The sequence below is a fragment of the Chenopodium album genome, chromosome 4 (assembly GCF_948465745.1).
Source record: "Chenopodium album chromosome 4, dcCheAlbu1.1, whole genome shotgun sequence".
NCBI classification, from domain to species: Eukaryota; Viridiplantae; Streptophyta; class Magnoliopsida; order Caryophyllales; family Amaranthaceae; genus Chenopodium; species Chenopodium album.
The window spans coordinates 2828901-2846107 of record NC_137837.1 but is presented as its reverse complement, the minus strand read 5'-3'; the positions used below and the strand labels follow the sequence as shown (position 1 = coordinate 2846107).

General features: G+C 36.8%; 1 protein-coding gene and 1 pseudogene across 3 annotated transcripts; one reads left to right on the top strand and one right to left on the bottom strand.

Moving 5' to 3' along the window:
* The first annotated feature begins 1038 nt into the window (after positions 1 to 1038).
* On the top strand, positions 1039 to 3111 carry LOC145628531 (putative E3 ubiquitin-protein ligase RHC1A pseudogene; annotated as a pseudogene). Its single transcript, XR_014111455.1, has 2 exons — positions 1039 to 1197; positions 1700 to 3111. The product of XR_014111455.1 is annotated as a putative E3 ubiquitin-protein ligase RHC1A pseudogene (transcript).
* Positions 3112 to 4734: 1623 nt separating this feature from the next.
* On the bottom strand, positions 4735 to 17139 carry LOC145626318 (uncharacterized). Of its 2 annotated transcripts, none has more exons than XM_081678745.1 (14): positions 16776 to 17139; positions 16617 to 16657; positions 10332 to 10415; positions 10143 to 10217; positions 9556 to 9605; positions 8699 to 8788; positions 8072 to 8128; positions 7486 to 7555; positions 7175 to 7276; positions 6916 to 6968; positions 6265 to 6415; positions 6072 to 6156; positions 5606 to 5734; positions 4735 to 5225 (listed from the first exon to the last, which is right to left on the bottom strand). In XM_081678745.1, exons 1-14 carry the CDS (start codon positions 17065 to 17067, stop codon positions 5044 to 5046), a joined length of 1461 nt encoding a protein of 486 aa, XP_081534871.1. In that variant the 5' UTR covers positions 17068 to 17139; the 3' UTR covers positions 4735 to 5043. The 2 variants fall into 2 exon arrangements, with proteins under 2 accessions (XP_081534871.1, XP_081534870.1); XM_081678744.1 differs by having other exon boundaries at positions 10323 to 10415; positions 16776 to 17138.
* Between the last annotated feature and the right edge of the window lie 68 nt (positions 17140 to 17207).

Below are 17207 nucleotides of genomic sequence, written 5' to 3'. Positions count from 1 at the left end.
TAGAAGTACAAGTTGATTGTTGTTACGTGTTATAATAATATTTATCATAAAAAAATTAGTGCTATACACGGTATTGACTATAAGTAAGTCAGATAAAATTGTCACAGCTAAGCTTAGTTTAGGTGGAAGATTATTGATTACATGGTATTGATTGTAAGTGATTCATAACGATTACTTAGATTATGATTTGACGTCTAAACAAGTACACAACTATGTATGATAAACCAAGCTAAGCTAGTTTGTTGTAAGATTATTGATTACACTGATTTTTTTTCATTATTATTTATAAATATTGTCAATACTATATGCTTATTGGCTCATATACTTTAATAAGCTCCCGTAATCTCTTTAAATTGTAATATATACTGTAATTAAACCAAGCTAAGCTAGTTTAATAAGCTCCCGTAATCTCTTAAAATTGTTCCAACTAATAAAAAAAATTTCAAACAAAGAAATAGTTACTGTTTACACAATTACATCTTTTGAATTTGAAAATAAAAAAAATATTCATATCATTTAACAAAAAACATCACAAATGTCCAAAAAAAATTGATAAAAATCATAAAAAATGTTTTTACACATATATATTTTTTAAACCTTTTTTTTTTTAATACTTCTGTTTTTTTAGCTGTCACACTTTTATTTTCACAATTTGTTAGACAATTTTTTGAAAGAGAAAATTTAAAAAGACTCATATAAATAAGAGAGATAGAGAGAAATAAATGTCAAAAATAAAAAATACTGTATAATTAGTAATATAACTAATTTATAATTTTCAAAATAAAATAGTACTCGTATTGCAACTAAAAAGATACAGCATTCCAAATAATTATCCAAAGTCATTATAAGTCAATATTTTATCAACAAAAATAAAAGTGTGCGAAAAAACAAAATCAACCCATGAGACAAGGCAAAGGCACGATAATTTCCACATTCCAAAACCGCTGACCTCATCATTAGCGTTTTCTAAAGTTAGGCGTAGTGCGCACCTTAGCGCATTTTAGCGTTTTCACCCAACCAACCCCATCAATCATCTATCAAAATTAATTTCCAATGGCTCTTATCAGATTCTAGAATTTCTTATTCCTCTCTTTCTCTCTCTAAATTTCACTTTCTCTCTCTAAAAAAAACACATTTTTGCAATAAACACTCTTTCTCTCTCTCCTCTCGTCACTTCAGTTTCCATGGTTGTCTCTGGTAAATCACTCTTTCTCTCTCTTCATTATTTATTTTTCATTGATGGGTTTGGATTTTTTTCATCTGGGAGTGATTTATTTTTGGTTATTATTTATGGGTTTTATGTAAAGTTATGTTCTTTAATTTGAACTTGATGTTTTTGTCAGCATCTTGTTGTTTAATTGGGTTAATTTGATGTGGGTTTTGTGTTTTCAGCATTTATTAATTTGCATGATTAGATTGATTTTGTTCTTTGAATCTGCTTTTCATTTTGTGATTTTGGTCAATTTCAGATCTTACTCTTAATTTGGGATTTTATGGATGATTGAATTGTTGAATTTGGTTTGAAAATGAAGTGATTGTTTGTAAATTGAATTGGGTATTTGGGATTTTGATTGGTGACTTTGGTGTAACATTTGTAACTGAAGTGTGAATTTCATCTTCCTGATAAAATTTGCAATTTGTTTTGATGAATTTGTTTGAAAAGTATTATTGAACATTAGAGTTACAAATTTTGATGCAGGGTGATTCTTGGTTGTTGAAGTTAGTAGATTTGGGGGATATTTGAGGGGGGAGATTTTGATCAAGGGGAAAGAAGTGAAAGGAGAGGGATTGTTTTTACGATGTCGAGTGGTGGAAATACACACTGGTGTTATCAATGCAGGCAGCCAATTCGCCCTCGAAGCCGAGGCACGATTTGCCCCTATTGTGATGGAGGGTTTGTGCAAGAGTTAGAGGAGTTAGGTGGTGGTCCTGTTCCTGGTCCTGGTCCTGGTCCTGGTGGATATTCTACGGCTACTACTCATCCATATGGAATGAGAGATGGTCCAGATCAATTACATGGAATTATGGAAGCTTTAGACTCTTTGATGATCCGGAATAATCCCGAGCATAGGTTAGGGTTAATTGAAGCTTTGGATGCATTTATGGGGCAAAGGAGGAGATATGGTTTAGATGCTGATCGTAGCCCTTGGTTGATTTTTCAAGGGCAAATGCCCGGAAGGATGCCAATGCCTAGAAGTGGTGGGTTTGAGATGTTCTTTAATGGAAACCCTGGAATTGGATTGAGCCGGGGAAATAATGGTGATCTGTTTGTGGGGCCTGGCCTTCAAGAGTTGATCGAGCAGCTAATGGTTGACAGGCAGGGGCCACCACCAGCCCCTCGAACAGCAATTGATGCAATGCCCATAGTCAAGATCACTCGGGCACATATCCAGACTGATTCACATTGCCCTGTTTGTAAAGATCAATTTGAGTTGGGCACTGAAGCTAGGCAAATGCCTTGCAATCACATGTACCATTCTGATTGCATTGTCCCATGGTTGGTCCAGCATAACTCATGCCCTGTTTGTCGCCATGAGTTAGGCTCGAGTACTTCAAGTGGCAGACAAAGCACTAGTAGTGTGAGCAGAAGAAGTTCTAGTAACAACTCAAGAGAGAGAGGAAGTAGTGACCAGAATACGAGCAGGAGGAATCCATTCTCTTTCCTGTGGCCTTTTCGTTCATCAAACAGTAGCAGCACTCGTGAGTATGTTCCAACTAGCGCAAGCAATCCATCCCCACCCCCACCACCACCACCCCCACCTCCAACCACTCATGAGAATCATGAGATGAATTACAGCGGGTGGCCTTTTGATTACTAGGTTATGTATGTGTGTAATCAGCATTGCTTGAATTACTTGCTGTCTTTGCTTGCATGCCTTTGAGATCAATTTGGCTATTTTAACTGAAATTTCGTAAATATGTTGAAATGGAACAAAGTTGCCTCAGACAATGACAATGTTTTGGTCCTGGTCCAAGAATTTTACAGGTTTCTGCCTTTTTTTTTTTCTATAAATATTTTCTATTTCTGGGGGTAAGGCCTCATGTAGATGTGTTCATATGTATTATTCAGTTTCTTTTGCTGGTGCCATCTATTTCTGTTATTTTCTCTCAGTTTCTCTCGTCTTTCTATGCTTTCCAATGAGAACTCAGCTGTTGTCTTCTGAGTACATATTCTCCATTACTTGAGCCTCTTTATAGAGGTATCAGGTGTATTTCAGTAATTTCACTGTGGAGTTTCTTGAGAGCTCCATATTCACTGTTGTTGTATACGCTATTTTGGGCTGTTATTGTGGTGGTTTTGACAGCCGCCTTTAGCTGGTATGAATATTCTATGCTAGTATTGTATCAGCATATCCTATCCATCCCTTTTAGGATTAGTCTGAGAATCAGTTTTAGAACATGAGGCTATTTTATCGAGTTGACGCCCTTTGGAGGGAAGGGCATGGGAATAAGCTCGCCGTGTAGAGTATGTCAAGTTAGCGGTGGGAACCATTGAAAGCCATAGGTTAGCTTGTTGGCAGAGGAATTATTTCGGTGACTGAGACGTTCGTGTACAAAATCTACCCTAAAGTTTACATACAGCTTTACTCCAGTTCATCATTGATAGGGACTTTATTTGGTGACTGAGACGGCTGTGTATGTTTGGCTACAAACTTAAAGAGATGTCCATGTACAAAATCTACCCTGAAGTAGGGCATGTTTTCATGTGCTTCTAGTTATTGACTTGTTTTTAGTGATGCATTCAATTGGCTACGAAGCGACCGAGCAGTGTGCTATGCTGCTCTTCTCATATCTCCTCAGCGCAGGGGTAGACCCGTATGTGCATCTAAGACAATTGTTGTGTGTAGGGTTCAGTTTTGAGAGAAGACTTTACCTTTCTTTTTTACCATGCAAATACTCGTATTGATTAGGTGGTGAAATCATGAATCATGATTATGAATATCTTTGATTGTTTGCCAGCTGTAGGTTGTTAACATGAGATAAGATGAGATTTTTGAAAATTTGTTAGATTAGGAACTACATTGATGGCAAATCATCTTAATATAGTACCTTTTAGAAGAGAAAAAAAAAACTCAATTCGTTACTTTTCTTGACTTAAATCTGGTTATTTCTTCAAATCTGGATTTATCTTCAGTAAGAAAAAAAATTTGATGAAGGTTATGCCTTTTTGAATTTAACAATGTAAAAATATTCATGGATTCCTCTAGATTAATGATTGTAACAAATTCTACTTACCGTTGTATTATGAGATGAATCAGTATTGTTTTTATTAGAACGATGTCAACCAGTATTGTTGGAGTAATGGAGTTGTAACAAATTTCGTTGGTATTATTTTTCTTTCGTAAAAAAAAAAAAAAAAAAAAAAAAATTACTGTCTTCATTTTTGTAAAATTTTAGTGTAAAAATACCTAATTATACACTAGTTGGAATCGATTTAAAACTTTTATGTAGTGGACAATTAAGTTAAATTTCACTCATCTTAAAAAATAATAACAAGTAAAAATAATTTTAATGTAGTAAATTATAATAATATTAAGTAAAAATAATTTCAGTTTGAAAAAAAAAAAGTATAGTTTAGCAAATAATTTCAATTTAGTAAAAATAATTTCAGTTCAATAAAAATAATATCAATTTAGTTAAATTAAGGTAAATGTGAAAAGTAGTTTACATCAAATATATCCACCGTGACGTTGAAATGAAACAATGTGCATCAGCATAACAAGCTCAAAGAGATAAACAAAATATTAACCTTGATCAATAAAGCTCAAAGAGATGAACAAAATATTACAAGCTCAAAGAGATCATTATGGAGTATAATGGTATACTTAGTAATATTAGTTACTTACATGTAGATCTTGATGAAGGTTTAGTATGTGCACTTTTACTGTCATACAAGCAGAGTTCTTAACATCCAAGGATCGGATCGCTTGTTCTTAAATGCTCTACTTCAAACAGCTTCTTGTTATTCTAGCCTAAAGTCTCAAAGCTTTTTGTTTCAATTTCTGTTGTCGCCTTCTTTTATTGGAGCATGTCACAATCTTCTCAAGAGTGATTGAAAGTCTTGAGTATTTCTGATGAAATGACCCATGCAGCGCCACCCATCACTAGGGAAAGAGTAACCTTTCCTCCGGGAACCTGCTGGGGCACTTTTGGGAGCTCTGGTGAAGTCAAGTATCGGTCTGACCAAGACATTGCTGCAGGAAGAATTCCGAAAAGCACCAATACTGCAAGATTACAGAAACTGTTAACTACTAGACACATACACTGTTCATCCCTAGATAATAAGCCACTATTCTATTCAAGACCGTCCTAAAAATATAAGCAAAGAATTCAAATATACTTCGTAGTATAATAGAAATGTATCCTCCTATTATACTTCTCCCATATTACCTTTAACGACACCCTTGACTAGAATAGCAGAATTCCAAAGGCAACAATGGGAAGGCGACTTAAAACTTTGCATAGTGAATGGTTATGGTATTAATAAGCAGTTTGTTAAAAATGCTACCCTAAACAAATGCGGCTTATTGTCTAGAGATGGCAGGAGTAATCCTACTAGAATTTACGTAATCAGTCAACTGAAAGACGCAAGACATATGCTTACCACCATATGTTCCAGCAAAATCCAAAGCCTTGAAAAAAATTTCGGGGTCTAACAGTGCAAGCACCAATGGTGGGAGCAAAGTAATCAGATATGGAAGTGGTTTGCTTTGACCAGCAGGGAGTTTCAGCACTGCAATAATGGTTGGGAAACCTCAGTCTTCAATTAGGTACCAATCAAAAGATGCATAAGATATCAACTATTTATACTTCAATCAATTGGAACGTAATTTTCTAAAATTTGCACTTTCTTTCACAAGAGCAGAAGAATTGTTTTTCAAAACATGTGCCAGAGTAAATGAAGCCAAAACCAATATAATTACAAGTTTCTTGAAACTGTTAGAACTTTTTCACAAAAATCTTAATTTGCAAAATAAAAATCTTCAGCCAATGCGAATTATATAATACAGCCATAACAACAATGCAAGTATCATAAACAATTCTATAGCAGGAAAAGGAGAAGTGCTTACAATCAGCTAAAAAGTCGGCAAGTCCCAGAACAAATCCAATGTATGATGTCCCAATAGCAAAAATTGAAAAGGTATCGACTATTGGCTGCATTGCATAAATTTCCAAAAACAGAAGCAATGTGTAGAATTGGTCAATCTGCTTCCACAGAGTCAACAACACCAAAACTATAAAGAAAATTCAAAATACAATTACCCCAACAACTCCATTGCTTGATCTCAGTTCTTGTAATGGATCAAGAATCTTCCCAACATCTGAATCTAGATTAGTGAAGGTACCAAGAATTACACCATTCCAAACAAGAAATAGAAGCAGGGGAATAGCGGTTCCTACGACAACTGCTGTCCTGCAAGAGAACAGATATACTCATAATATACCAGAAACAAGAGCTTAAGTTGTCATAAAATCATATGGCAAGCTGGAGTATCAGATTATGCTGCTTATATGTAAACCATGACAAAGTATGTTCACTTCAGTACCATGCAAGAGGATTAGATCATTACCTGTCTTTGATCAACAATATGTTAAAACATACAATTGGTGCAATAACCTTTATGATAACATTTCTTAATGTGCCAATGATGAAGAGAGGATAGGAATGGTCCGGTTATTATGAAGGTTTTTTTTTCTGTAAAAAGAAAGTCATTTCCGGGATTAAGAATGGTTGGAACAGCATAACAATGCTAATTATGGATGGAGGAATACTATCGAGTTTAACCATTTCTTTGTCTATATTGACTCTAGCATTTGGTCTTGGATAACATCACAATGCAAATAAATGTACTTCACAATTTGTCCTAAAATAATGAAATGCAGCAATGATAACAATGCTAATCAAAGATTCACCTTACTTTTGACAGATCACCCTCCAAGTTTGTGCAAAGGACAGGCACCACGTTCTGAACAAACCAAAGAAAAGACATGCTTCATAAACAAAATTAATGAGCTAAAACAAATTGTGAGATTTGTATCAAGATTTACCTTCAATTAATATTATTTCAATTATACATTGAAAATAATTAATGATTGATTGGTGAAGTTAGACAAGAAAAAAAGAACGAGACAGGAGACACACTTTAAGGGGCATAGGGATTAGCTTACTTACATGATAGACATAAGCAAGTGCTATGACAGGTATACTTGAAGGCACAGCTTCAAAATTGGCCTTCAAAAGAGCATCAAGATGTAGGTCTGCACTAGCAACGACCTGGAGATAACGAAATCATATTCTATTAAAAAAAGTGAAGTGAAAATCTGGTCTTAAGCACAAAAAATCATGGTTCCGCCTAGTATAAACATGGCCAATATGAAGCAGCTCTAACACATTTCATAATAAAAAGAATAAACTTAAATAGATAAAGAAAGAAGAGGGGCAATGGGAGAAGGGCCACTCAGCTCATAAAGAGGATGTCTCACCACTAAAGCTGTAAATGCAGTAATGATCCCCAACACTAACAGTCCATTAACAGCACCAATGAAACGTTGGCTGCAGGATATAAGTAAAAACAAATTTCATCTTGGTAGAACAAACTCAAGCGATAAGCTTATGAAATACGAGTAACAGAGAAATAGAGTTATGAGTGCCACTCTGTCACTATGTTTCAAAATCAACGACTCAAATTTTATGATGCAGCATTCAAGAAAGACGATGAATAAATGATACAAGAAATAAATAACTATCATCTCACTAAAACATGAAGGACCATCTTCACTCTTCAGTGAACTAAATAAGTAAGCACATGGCAAAAGGGAAATGAAAAAAACCAGAGCTGGTTGATCATGGAAAATATTTTTCTTCCATTCCTGAGTAAAGGTTCATCTTCAAAAGAACATATTTTGGGCCCACATACCCCACTCACATTTTTTTTCTATTACAGTTTCTGATTTTCAATATCCTTAAATTCCTTTCAAAAAGGATGAGTTACAGGACAGAGGGAGTAAAAAAAAGAGCATACCCAAATAGTTCTATCACAATAATATTGAGCAAAAGGCGTACACATACCTTCCAAAGTAACATAATCCTCCAAAAGCCAGTGAAAACAATGCTGCACTTTCCCATCTGTCATAACAATTAAATTCATCAAAATCTTTACACTAGACCCACTGCATAAAATGAATGAATTTAAATTTTGTTACAACTTGCAACCATTAACCATGAGCACAGCTACAGTGGCTAATTCAATTCAAAAGGTAATTATAAAATACAGATACAGTGATACACAATAAGTCCAGACCAAGTCAAGAATTACAGAAGGCTCAAATACTTCATCAACTACAAGCTGAGAGACTTGCATATCGATGCCTTAAAGTCAGCTATGTCAACTCTACCCATGAGTGTCGTTTCTATTTTCTAATCCAGGATATGCCTACGGGTAAAATACACCACCCAAGCTTACCTGACACTTCTAACCTTTTTATAGGACACGGAAACACAGGGCTAAATCATTTATGTATACTCAGAATAAATCCAACGCAAACTAGAAGCTAAATATTCACACATGCAGAATGACTATATCACTATTATTTCAATTGCGTATGAGCACTAAGAAAATAACTAATACCAACAATAGATGCACTTATGCTTTACCAAATTCAAAGGAAAGGAGATTGCTTGAAGCATAGCTCATACAGTGGAATTCCAAGGTAATTTGTCAATATATCTGACGACCGTGCAATGTAGGCAACAAGGAGAGCATAATGTATAAAAATGTATGACCAGCTGCAGTACAAGGAAACACAGTCGTTAGTTAATATACGAACAACTATCCTCAATAGATTCATCAAGCAAAATGCGTTAGGTAATGAATTTAAAATTCATGTTCTGTAATGCACAAAAAAGTAAAAAGAAGAAATGTTTGCTGCAAGATTTAGTTAGAATATTTTAAGAATTCTCAAGACAAGCTAATGCAATATGCAACTCAATTAAAAACTGCCATGCTGGATATACAACCAAAATCAATTGCTCAGACACATGGAAGTTTATCCCACCCTAATGTGTTCCTTTTTCAAATACATCTTCTCCAATAAGCCAGAGTTTTATTTTATTTTTCTATGCCAGACACCCCAACAAACAAGCACTTGTAGTATGAGGGTTACTGGTTCTTTAACAGTTACTCTTTCACTTGGCCTTAACTGTCTATAGATCACTGCATAGTAATGTAATGAGGATAGACTCTTGTAACCTACCCTTATTTTCTAGGGCTAAGCTGAACCACTATCTTTGTGAAGGCTCTGCTTATACCACCCATCCAACTATTTAAGTTAAATGAGATGTGCATTCTGAAGTTGAAGTAACATAAATCAGTTTAACTTTAAGGTTCAAGGATTTACAAGGGGCAATAGTCCTTGTAAACTACTTCTAACAAGTCAAATGTTAAGATCCTAGACAAAAGTAAGTAGAAAATTATACTCTTCTTAAATCTTCAGATGTAGGAGACACTAGAAGTTTCTTATGTACATAATCATAATTCAAACAAAATGTCTTACCAAGCAACTTGGACTCCCACTGAACCTACCGTTCTCTTTGCCATTGACACCTGAAAACAATTTCCAATTAATAACATGTCTGCATAAGAAAGACACAGGCAACATTCATCTCTTCAAAAAAACGAAAGTCAGCAGTTTAAAAATTACACCATCAATCATTGCATATGAGTAAAGAAACATTGGTCACAATTTTGAAAGAAGGATAAAGCGACATATAGGTCACATACTGATTAAAGATGTTCAAAGAATGATAGTGATACTTGATAGTTGTTGTAATGAACAAATGATGCATGACATTCCTAAAAACCACAAAATCAAACATTCCTTTTACTAATGCACTTGCATATGTTCTAAGCAAAATCCAACTCAAGGCTCCAAAAAGAAAAAGACACGATACGTGTTTTGATCACTATGATGATATGATAGTGTTGCATAATCACAAGAAGGAGTGAAATGAAACTTGCAAATTAAATGGAACTAATTCATTCATGGCCTGATTTGGGTTTCTCAAAGTAGTAAGGGAGCTGTATTTTCTTGTCCATTCAAAATGTTAACAATCCTGAAGATAATGATAGGGCATGAATTACCAGAGAGACACCCCCAGAACCCAACTCGCACATCGTATTTACATTAACTTCAGCAATTAGTAAGCCAGTTGCAACCTGCAAATGTTCAAAAATATTGTTTAGACCATCCACCAGTGCATCAGTACATGATCACTATTCAACCATGACAATCAAATTAACAAATCCGCTGCAAATCCCCACCATGTATACCCAACAACCAATGCACGCCACTGCAGAGGCAAGAAACCCTGATTCTTGTGTCACAGCAGGAATTGCTAAAATCCCTGCACCAATCTGTAAAGTTCTCGGAAAACAAAAAAAATGAGTTAAACAAAACAGCAAGGGAAACTTGGTAAAATTGAGTAATCAACTAATCATATGAAGTCCATGTAATAGTTGAAGATATATATACACCATAAAAAGAAACAATTGAACATGTAAAAGCAATATAGTATAAGGCAATTAAAGTCCCACTATCAATGTATGTAAGCACAATGCACTCAAAAGCTTCTATATTATCATCATCATAATTTTAGGCACCTTTAGTTTGAAAGGAGCATCAGTTATCAGACCTCCTCCCAACCACTGAACCACACACACACACACTTAACCAAAGCCATAACTCAAAACAAGTAACACAATTGTTATGAAATAGGACCTTTTTTGGGACTTTGAATTTGATTGAGGAACAATGCAAAGCTACATGAGAAAGCAATTAAAAATGAACAAAATAAAACACACAAGATTTATAGTGGTTCACTCAAAATGAGCTACATCCACTTTTGGGGAGATTGGAGCTTGTATTACTCTTCAATGGAGGAAGAATTACAATGGAGAAAGATGGTGTTCTTGGTGAGCTAATTTAAGGTCTAAGTCTCACTTGTGTTTCTCTCTCATACTCTCTAAAATGAAAAACAAGAGTATATATAGTGCAAGATGAATCGACGGTTAAGATTACATCCCGAGCAAAATAAGAAGAAATCGCAGCGCTGGAACAGGGGCTCGAAGATTCGACCGAACCTACCCAGAGTTCGGTCGAACTTAGTGTGGTTCGGTCACACCTCCATAGGTTCGACCGAACCTACTCTAGAAATCAAAAGGGCATCAGTTCTGCCAAAAGGTTCGACCGAACCTATTAAATGGTTCGGTCGAACTCCCCCTGCGCGGACATCACTTCTTTAAACAGTCATAACTCCCTCGATTCTTAACCAAATCAAGCTTATGACCAGTCGTTGGAAAGCTCTTGAGAAGAGCTATCACCTCCAACTTGAATCATCTCAATATCACTTCTAGATCTTGAGATATGCTCATTTTAAGTCAGCCCTTTCCATGCTTCTTTGCTTAAAGCTCCAAACACCAGAATACTAAAGCATATATCAACATGGAGCATTCGAGGCACACATATAACAATTCTCCACCTTGACTCGCAATCCTCCACACTTCCTCTTAACTAGTAATCATCAACAATGAAGCTCCATCCCCAAACAAGCCCTTTAAGGGCTTACATCGAACATAAAGAGAGACCAACTAAGTCCACACACAAAGTGAACTTAGTTGTAGGCAAAGATTTTGTCAACATGTCCGCGGGATTCTCCTCGGTACCAATCTTTTTCAAGAGTAACTCTTTCTTTGCAATCACATCTCGAACGAAGTTGTACTTAACATCAATGTGCTTGGTTCGTTTATAAAATGTGTTTTGGTTCTTGGCTAAGTGAATTGCACTTTGGCTATCACCAAAAACGGACACCAAGCTTGAATATGAACTAAACTCACCCACTAGACCCTTAAGCCACTTTGCTTCCTTGAATGCCTCGGTAATGGCCATGAACTCGGCTTCCGTAGTTGAAAGAGCTACAACATCTTGTAGCGAAGATTGCCAACTCACGGCCGTACCACCCAAAGTAAAAACATAACCGGATGTAGATTTCCGATCATCCAAGTCTCCTCCATAATCCGAATCACAATAGCCAACAAGTCCGTTTGCATCCCTTCCAAATTCAAGACAAACGTTTGAGGTTCCTTTCAAGTACCTCAACAACCACTTCACGACTTCCCAATGGACCTTTCCCGGTCTTGACATATACCGGCTCACCATGCTCACCGCATGAGCTATATCCGGTCTTGAACATACCATGGCATACATCACACTTCCAACCGCACTTGTGTACGGAATGTGAGCCATATCTTTCTCTTCTTCTTTGGATTGAGGACAAAGCTCTTTTGAGAGCTTAAAGTGAGAACCCAATGGAGTGGACACGGGTTTTGCATGTATCATGGAGAAACGCTCAAGCACCTTCTCTATGTATCTTCTTTGACTAAGATACAATACATCCGCACTCCTATCACGAATGATCTCCATACCAAGAATCTTCTTGGCTTCACCGAGATCTTTCATATCAAACTCACTACTCAACGACCTTTTCAAGTTGTTAACCTCAATCATATTCTTGCAAGCCACCAACATATCATCTACATATAAGAGTAAGTAGATAAAGGAACCACCTTCAAGTTCTTTGAAGTAAACACAACTATCAAATGAACTCCTTGTGAACTCATGTGCCAACATGAACGAATCAAATCGTTTGTACCATTGCCTTGGAGATTGCTTCAAACCATACAAGGACTTCACAAGACGGCATACATGATCTTCCTTTCCAACCACCTCAAACCCTTCCGGTTGTCTCATGTAGATCTCTTCCTCCAATTCACCATGGAGAAATGCGGTCTTCACATCAATTTGGTGTAGCTCCAAGTCTTCAATAGCTACCAAGGCAAGAAACACCCTTATGGATGAGTGTTTCACAACCGGTGAGAAAACTTCATGAAAGTCAATGCCTTCAATTTGCGTGAAACCCTTTGCAACAACTCTTGCCTTGTAGATAGAACCACCCGATTCCGGTGTACCTTCTTTCTTCTTGTACACCCACTTGCACCCAACAATTCTCTTGCCTTTTGGTGCACAACATAGCTCCCAAGTATTGTTCTTACTCAAAGATTCCATCTCTTGCTTCATGGCTATTAACCACTTACCGGCATCGGATTGAGACATTGCTTCTTTAAAGGAGCATGGATCATCATTGTTGGTCTCAACTTGACTTGCAACGGTGAGAGCATATTGGACATAATCACACTCCTCGACGTATCTACTTGGAGGCTTGATTTGTCTTTTTGCTCTCGCTTAGGGAATGGACTTCTTTTGGGTTTGTGGTGTTGCTTCACGAGGTCTCCTTGGAGAGGGACCATCTTCATGATGTGGATGCTCATCATCAAGCTCCACCTCCTCCTCGGTATCATGGTGTGTACCTACATCATCATTACATATAGAAATCTCCTTTTCGGGAGCAATCATACATGTTTCATCAAAGACTACATCTCAAGAAGTTATAACTCTTCTAGATTGGGTACACCATACTCTATAACCCTTAACACCTAAACCATAGCCTATAAAAATACATTTTTTAGCTCTAGGTTCAAGTTTACCATCATTTACATGAATAAAAGCCGGACAACCAAATACTTTCAAAGTAGAATAATCAACGGGTTTTCCGTACCATACCTCTTGTGGTGACTTGAAGTTAAGGGCCGAGTGAGGAGAGCGATTCACCAAGTAACAAGCCGTTGACACGGCTTCCGCCCAAAAAGATTTCCCCATATTTGCTTGTGAGAGCATACACCTTGCTTTCTCTAGGAGAGTTCTATTCATTCTCTCCGCAACCCCATTTTGTTGAGGTCTACCCACACAAGTTCGATGCCGCACAATGCCATTCTTGGAACAATACTTTGTGAACTTCTTTTCAACAAACTCTAGACCATTATCGGTCCTCAAGGTCTTGATTCTTTTCTCGGTCTTCTTCTCAATCATGGTCTTCTAATCAAGGAAAACATCAAATACATCATCTTTATGCTTGATGAAGAATGACCAAACTTTCCTAGAAAAATCATCAACCATAGTGAGCAAATAATTGCAACCACCAATAGAAGGGACTTTAGAAGGACCCCACAAATCCGAATGGATGTAGTCAAGAATCCCTTTGGTGTTGTGAATTGCGGGTTTGAAGCTAACCCGCTTATGTTTACCATACACACAATGCTCACAAAATCCAAGGTTCCCAAGCTTCAAGCTTCCAAAACGACCTTGCTTACAAAGCTCCGACATACCGTGTTCCCCCATATAGCCAAGTCTCGAATGCCATAACTTGGTTTCACTATCACTCATAGTACCTGTGGAAACATTTGCCGAGCCAACCATGGTGGATCCTTGTAATGTATACAAGCTACCCACTTTTGAACCTTTCATCAACACAAGAGCACCTTTGACAATCTTCAAAACTCCACCTTCCGCTATGTACTTGCACCCATTAGTGTCAAGGGTGCCAAGAGATATCAAATTCTTCTTGAGCTCCGGAACATGACGAACTTTAGTTAAGGTTCTCACAACACCGTCAAACATTTTGATGGCGACCGTCCCAATTCCAATCACTTTGCAAGTAGCATTGTTTCCCATTGTGACATTACCTCCATTATACTCCTCATAAGAGCTAAAGAGATCCTTGTTGGGGGTCATATGAAAAGAGCAACCCGAATCTAAAATCCATTCATCCTTTCCCTTGAATTTCCCATGAGTGGCAACCAATGCACCACTATCACTATCGGTGTCAACATAACTAGCCTCGGCGGTAGTTTGAGAGTCTTTGCCCTTTGTGTTCTTAGCATCACCATTTCCCAATTGTTTCTTTTACCACTTCCAACATTCCGTTTTAATGTGACCCTTAATGCGACAATAATTGCAAGTCTTGTTACGATTAGGATTCGGTTTCTTTGACTTAGACCGACCCTTATTCTTCCCCCCATTACCATTACTAGTAGAACCCTTTTCAAAGGTTCTACCTCTCACAAACAAACCATCATTGGAGTTATTAGATGATTTAGAAATTAATTGATTATCAATTAAGTCCCTTTGGGTCAAAGCATCTCTAACATCATCTATACTCAAGTCATCTCTACCATACAAGATAGTTTCACGAAAATGCTTGTAAGAAGGTGGTAATGAACATAACAAATAAATTGCAAGATCTTCATCATCCAATGTCACATCAATATTTTGAAGATCCATGACAATCGAGAAAAATTCATCTAAATGAGACTTAAGTGAATTACCTTCCTCAAGGCAGAGATCATAGAGTCTACTCTTGAGTAATAGACGGTTGGTGACACTCTTTGCCATGTAAAGAGACTCCAACTTTGTCCATAGCTCCTCCGCGGTAGTTTCATTGGCAACTTCCCTCAATACTTCGTTCGAGAGACAAAGTTGTATAGCCGACAAAGCCTTCAAGTCGATCTCTTCCCACTTTTCTTCCGTCATGGTTAACGGTTTTTCTTCTTTCCCATCAAGGGCCTTGTGCACACCATTTTGTATCAAAATAGCTTTCATCTTTAATTTCCAAAGGCCAAAATTAATTGACCTATCAAACTTCTCAATGTCTAGTTGACATGAGTACTCAATACTCAAAACAAGAAATCAAACAATCAACCCCAAAAACAACATAAGCTCTTGATACCAATTGTTATGAAATAGGACCTTTTTTGGGACTTTGAATTTGATTGAGGAACAATGCAAAGCTAAATGAGAAAGCAATTAAAAATGAACAAAATAAAACACACAAGATTTATAGTGGTTCACTCAAAATGAGCTACATCCACTTTTGGGGAGATTGGAGCTTGTATTACTCTTCAATGGAGGAAGAATTACAATGGAGAAAGATGGTGTTCTTGGTGAGCTAATTTAAGGTCTAAGTCTCACTTGTGTTTCTCTCTCATACTCTCTAAAATGAAAAACAAGAGTATATATAGTGCAAGATGAATCGACGGTTAAGATTACATCCCGAGCAAAATAAGAAGAAATCGCAGCGCTGGAACAGGGGCTCGAAGGTTCGACCGAACCTACCCAGAGTTCGGTCGAACTTAGTGTGGTTCGGTCACACCTCCATAGGTTCGACCGAACCTACTCTAGAAATCAAAAGGGCATCAGTTCTGCCAAAAGGTTCGACCGAACCTATTAAATGGTTCGGTCGAACTCCCCCTACGCGGACATCACTTCTTTAAACAGTCATAACCCCCTCGATTCTTAACCAAATCAAGCTTATGACCGGTCGTTGGAAAGCTCTTGAGAAGAGCTATCACCTCCAACTTGAATCATCTCAATATCACTTCTAGATCTTGAGATATGCTCATTTTAAGTCAGCCCTTTCCATGCTTCTTTGCTTAAAGCTCCAAACACCCTAATACTAAAGCATATATCAACATGGAGCATTCGAGGCACACATATAACACAATATATTTCTTCTAGGCGCGTAACATAGTGCTTTACTGCTTTTACATACATTAATTTATCCCCCTAACTAGGAGATGGGCACATATAATATAATCCAGAAATCAATAATGTACACTCAAATTTAAAAATTTTATGCACTAAGCTAAATTAGGAGGTGGGGATACCGTAGTTCCTGCCACAAGGAAGATTGAACTGCTAAGGCTACCTGCCAACAGAATATAAGAAAGGAATGATCATTGATCAATAAAACAATCAAACTTCAAAAATAAGAATTTAATTATAATTTCAAGCAAAATGAGCAAAAAATAAGCTAGAATTCTAACCAGGTTCATGCTTCAAAGTGGCTTGATTAAGATTTGAGAACAACCTCTCAAATTCATACTTTTCAACTTCTTTTCCCAAATCTTCTTCTTCCTCTTTGAGTGATTTTTGGGTGGGTTGGCTTTGTTTTTGAGAAAAACATCTTAAGCTGGGATTTCTGAGGTGATTAGACAAATGGGTATTGGGAAATTGAGGAAATTGAACAGAATTTAAGGGTTTAACTTGATGAAGATGATGGTGAAACAGAATTTGGCGGGTTTTGGGGTTGAAGAATGAAGTATTAAGCAACGCCATTTTTCTTTTATCAATCAAGTCAAGACATGAAATTTTTCATTTTTGCAATAAAGCTGTAGTTGGTTCATGTTGTACGAATTGTGAGCATTGGAAGGGTCCACGTTATCAGCAAGTAGATCAGTAGATGTTCGTTTTACTTT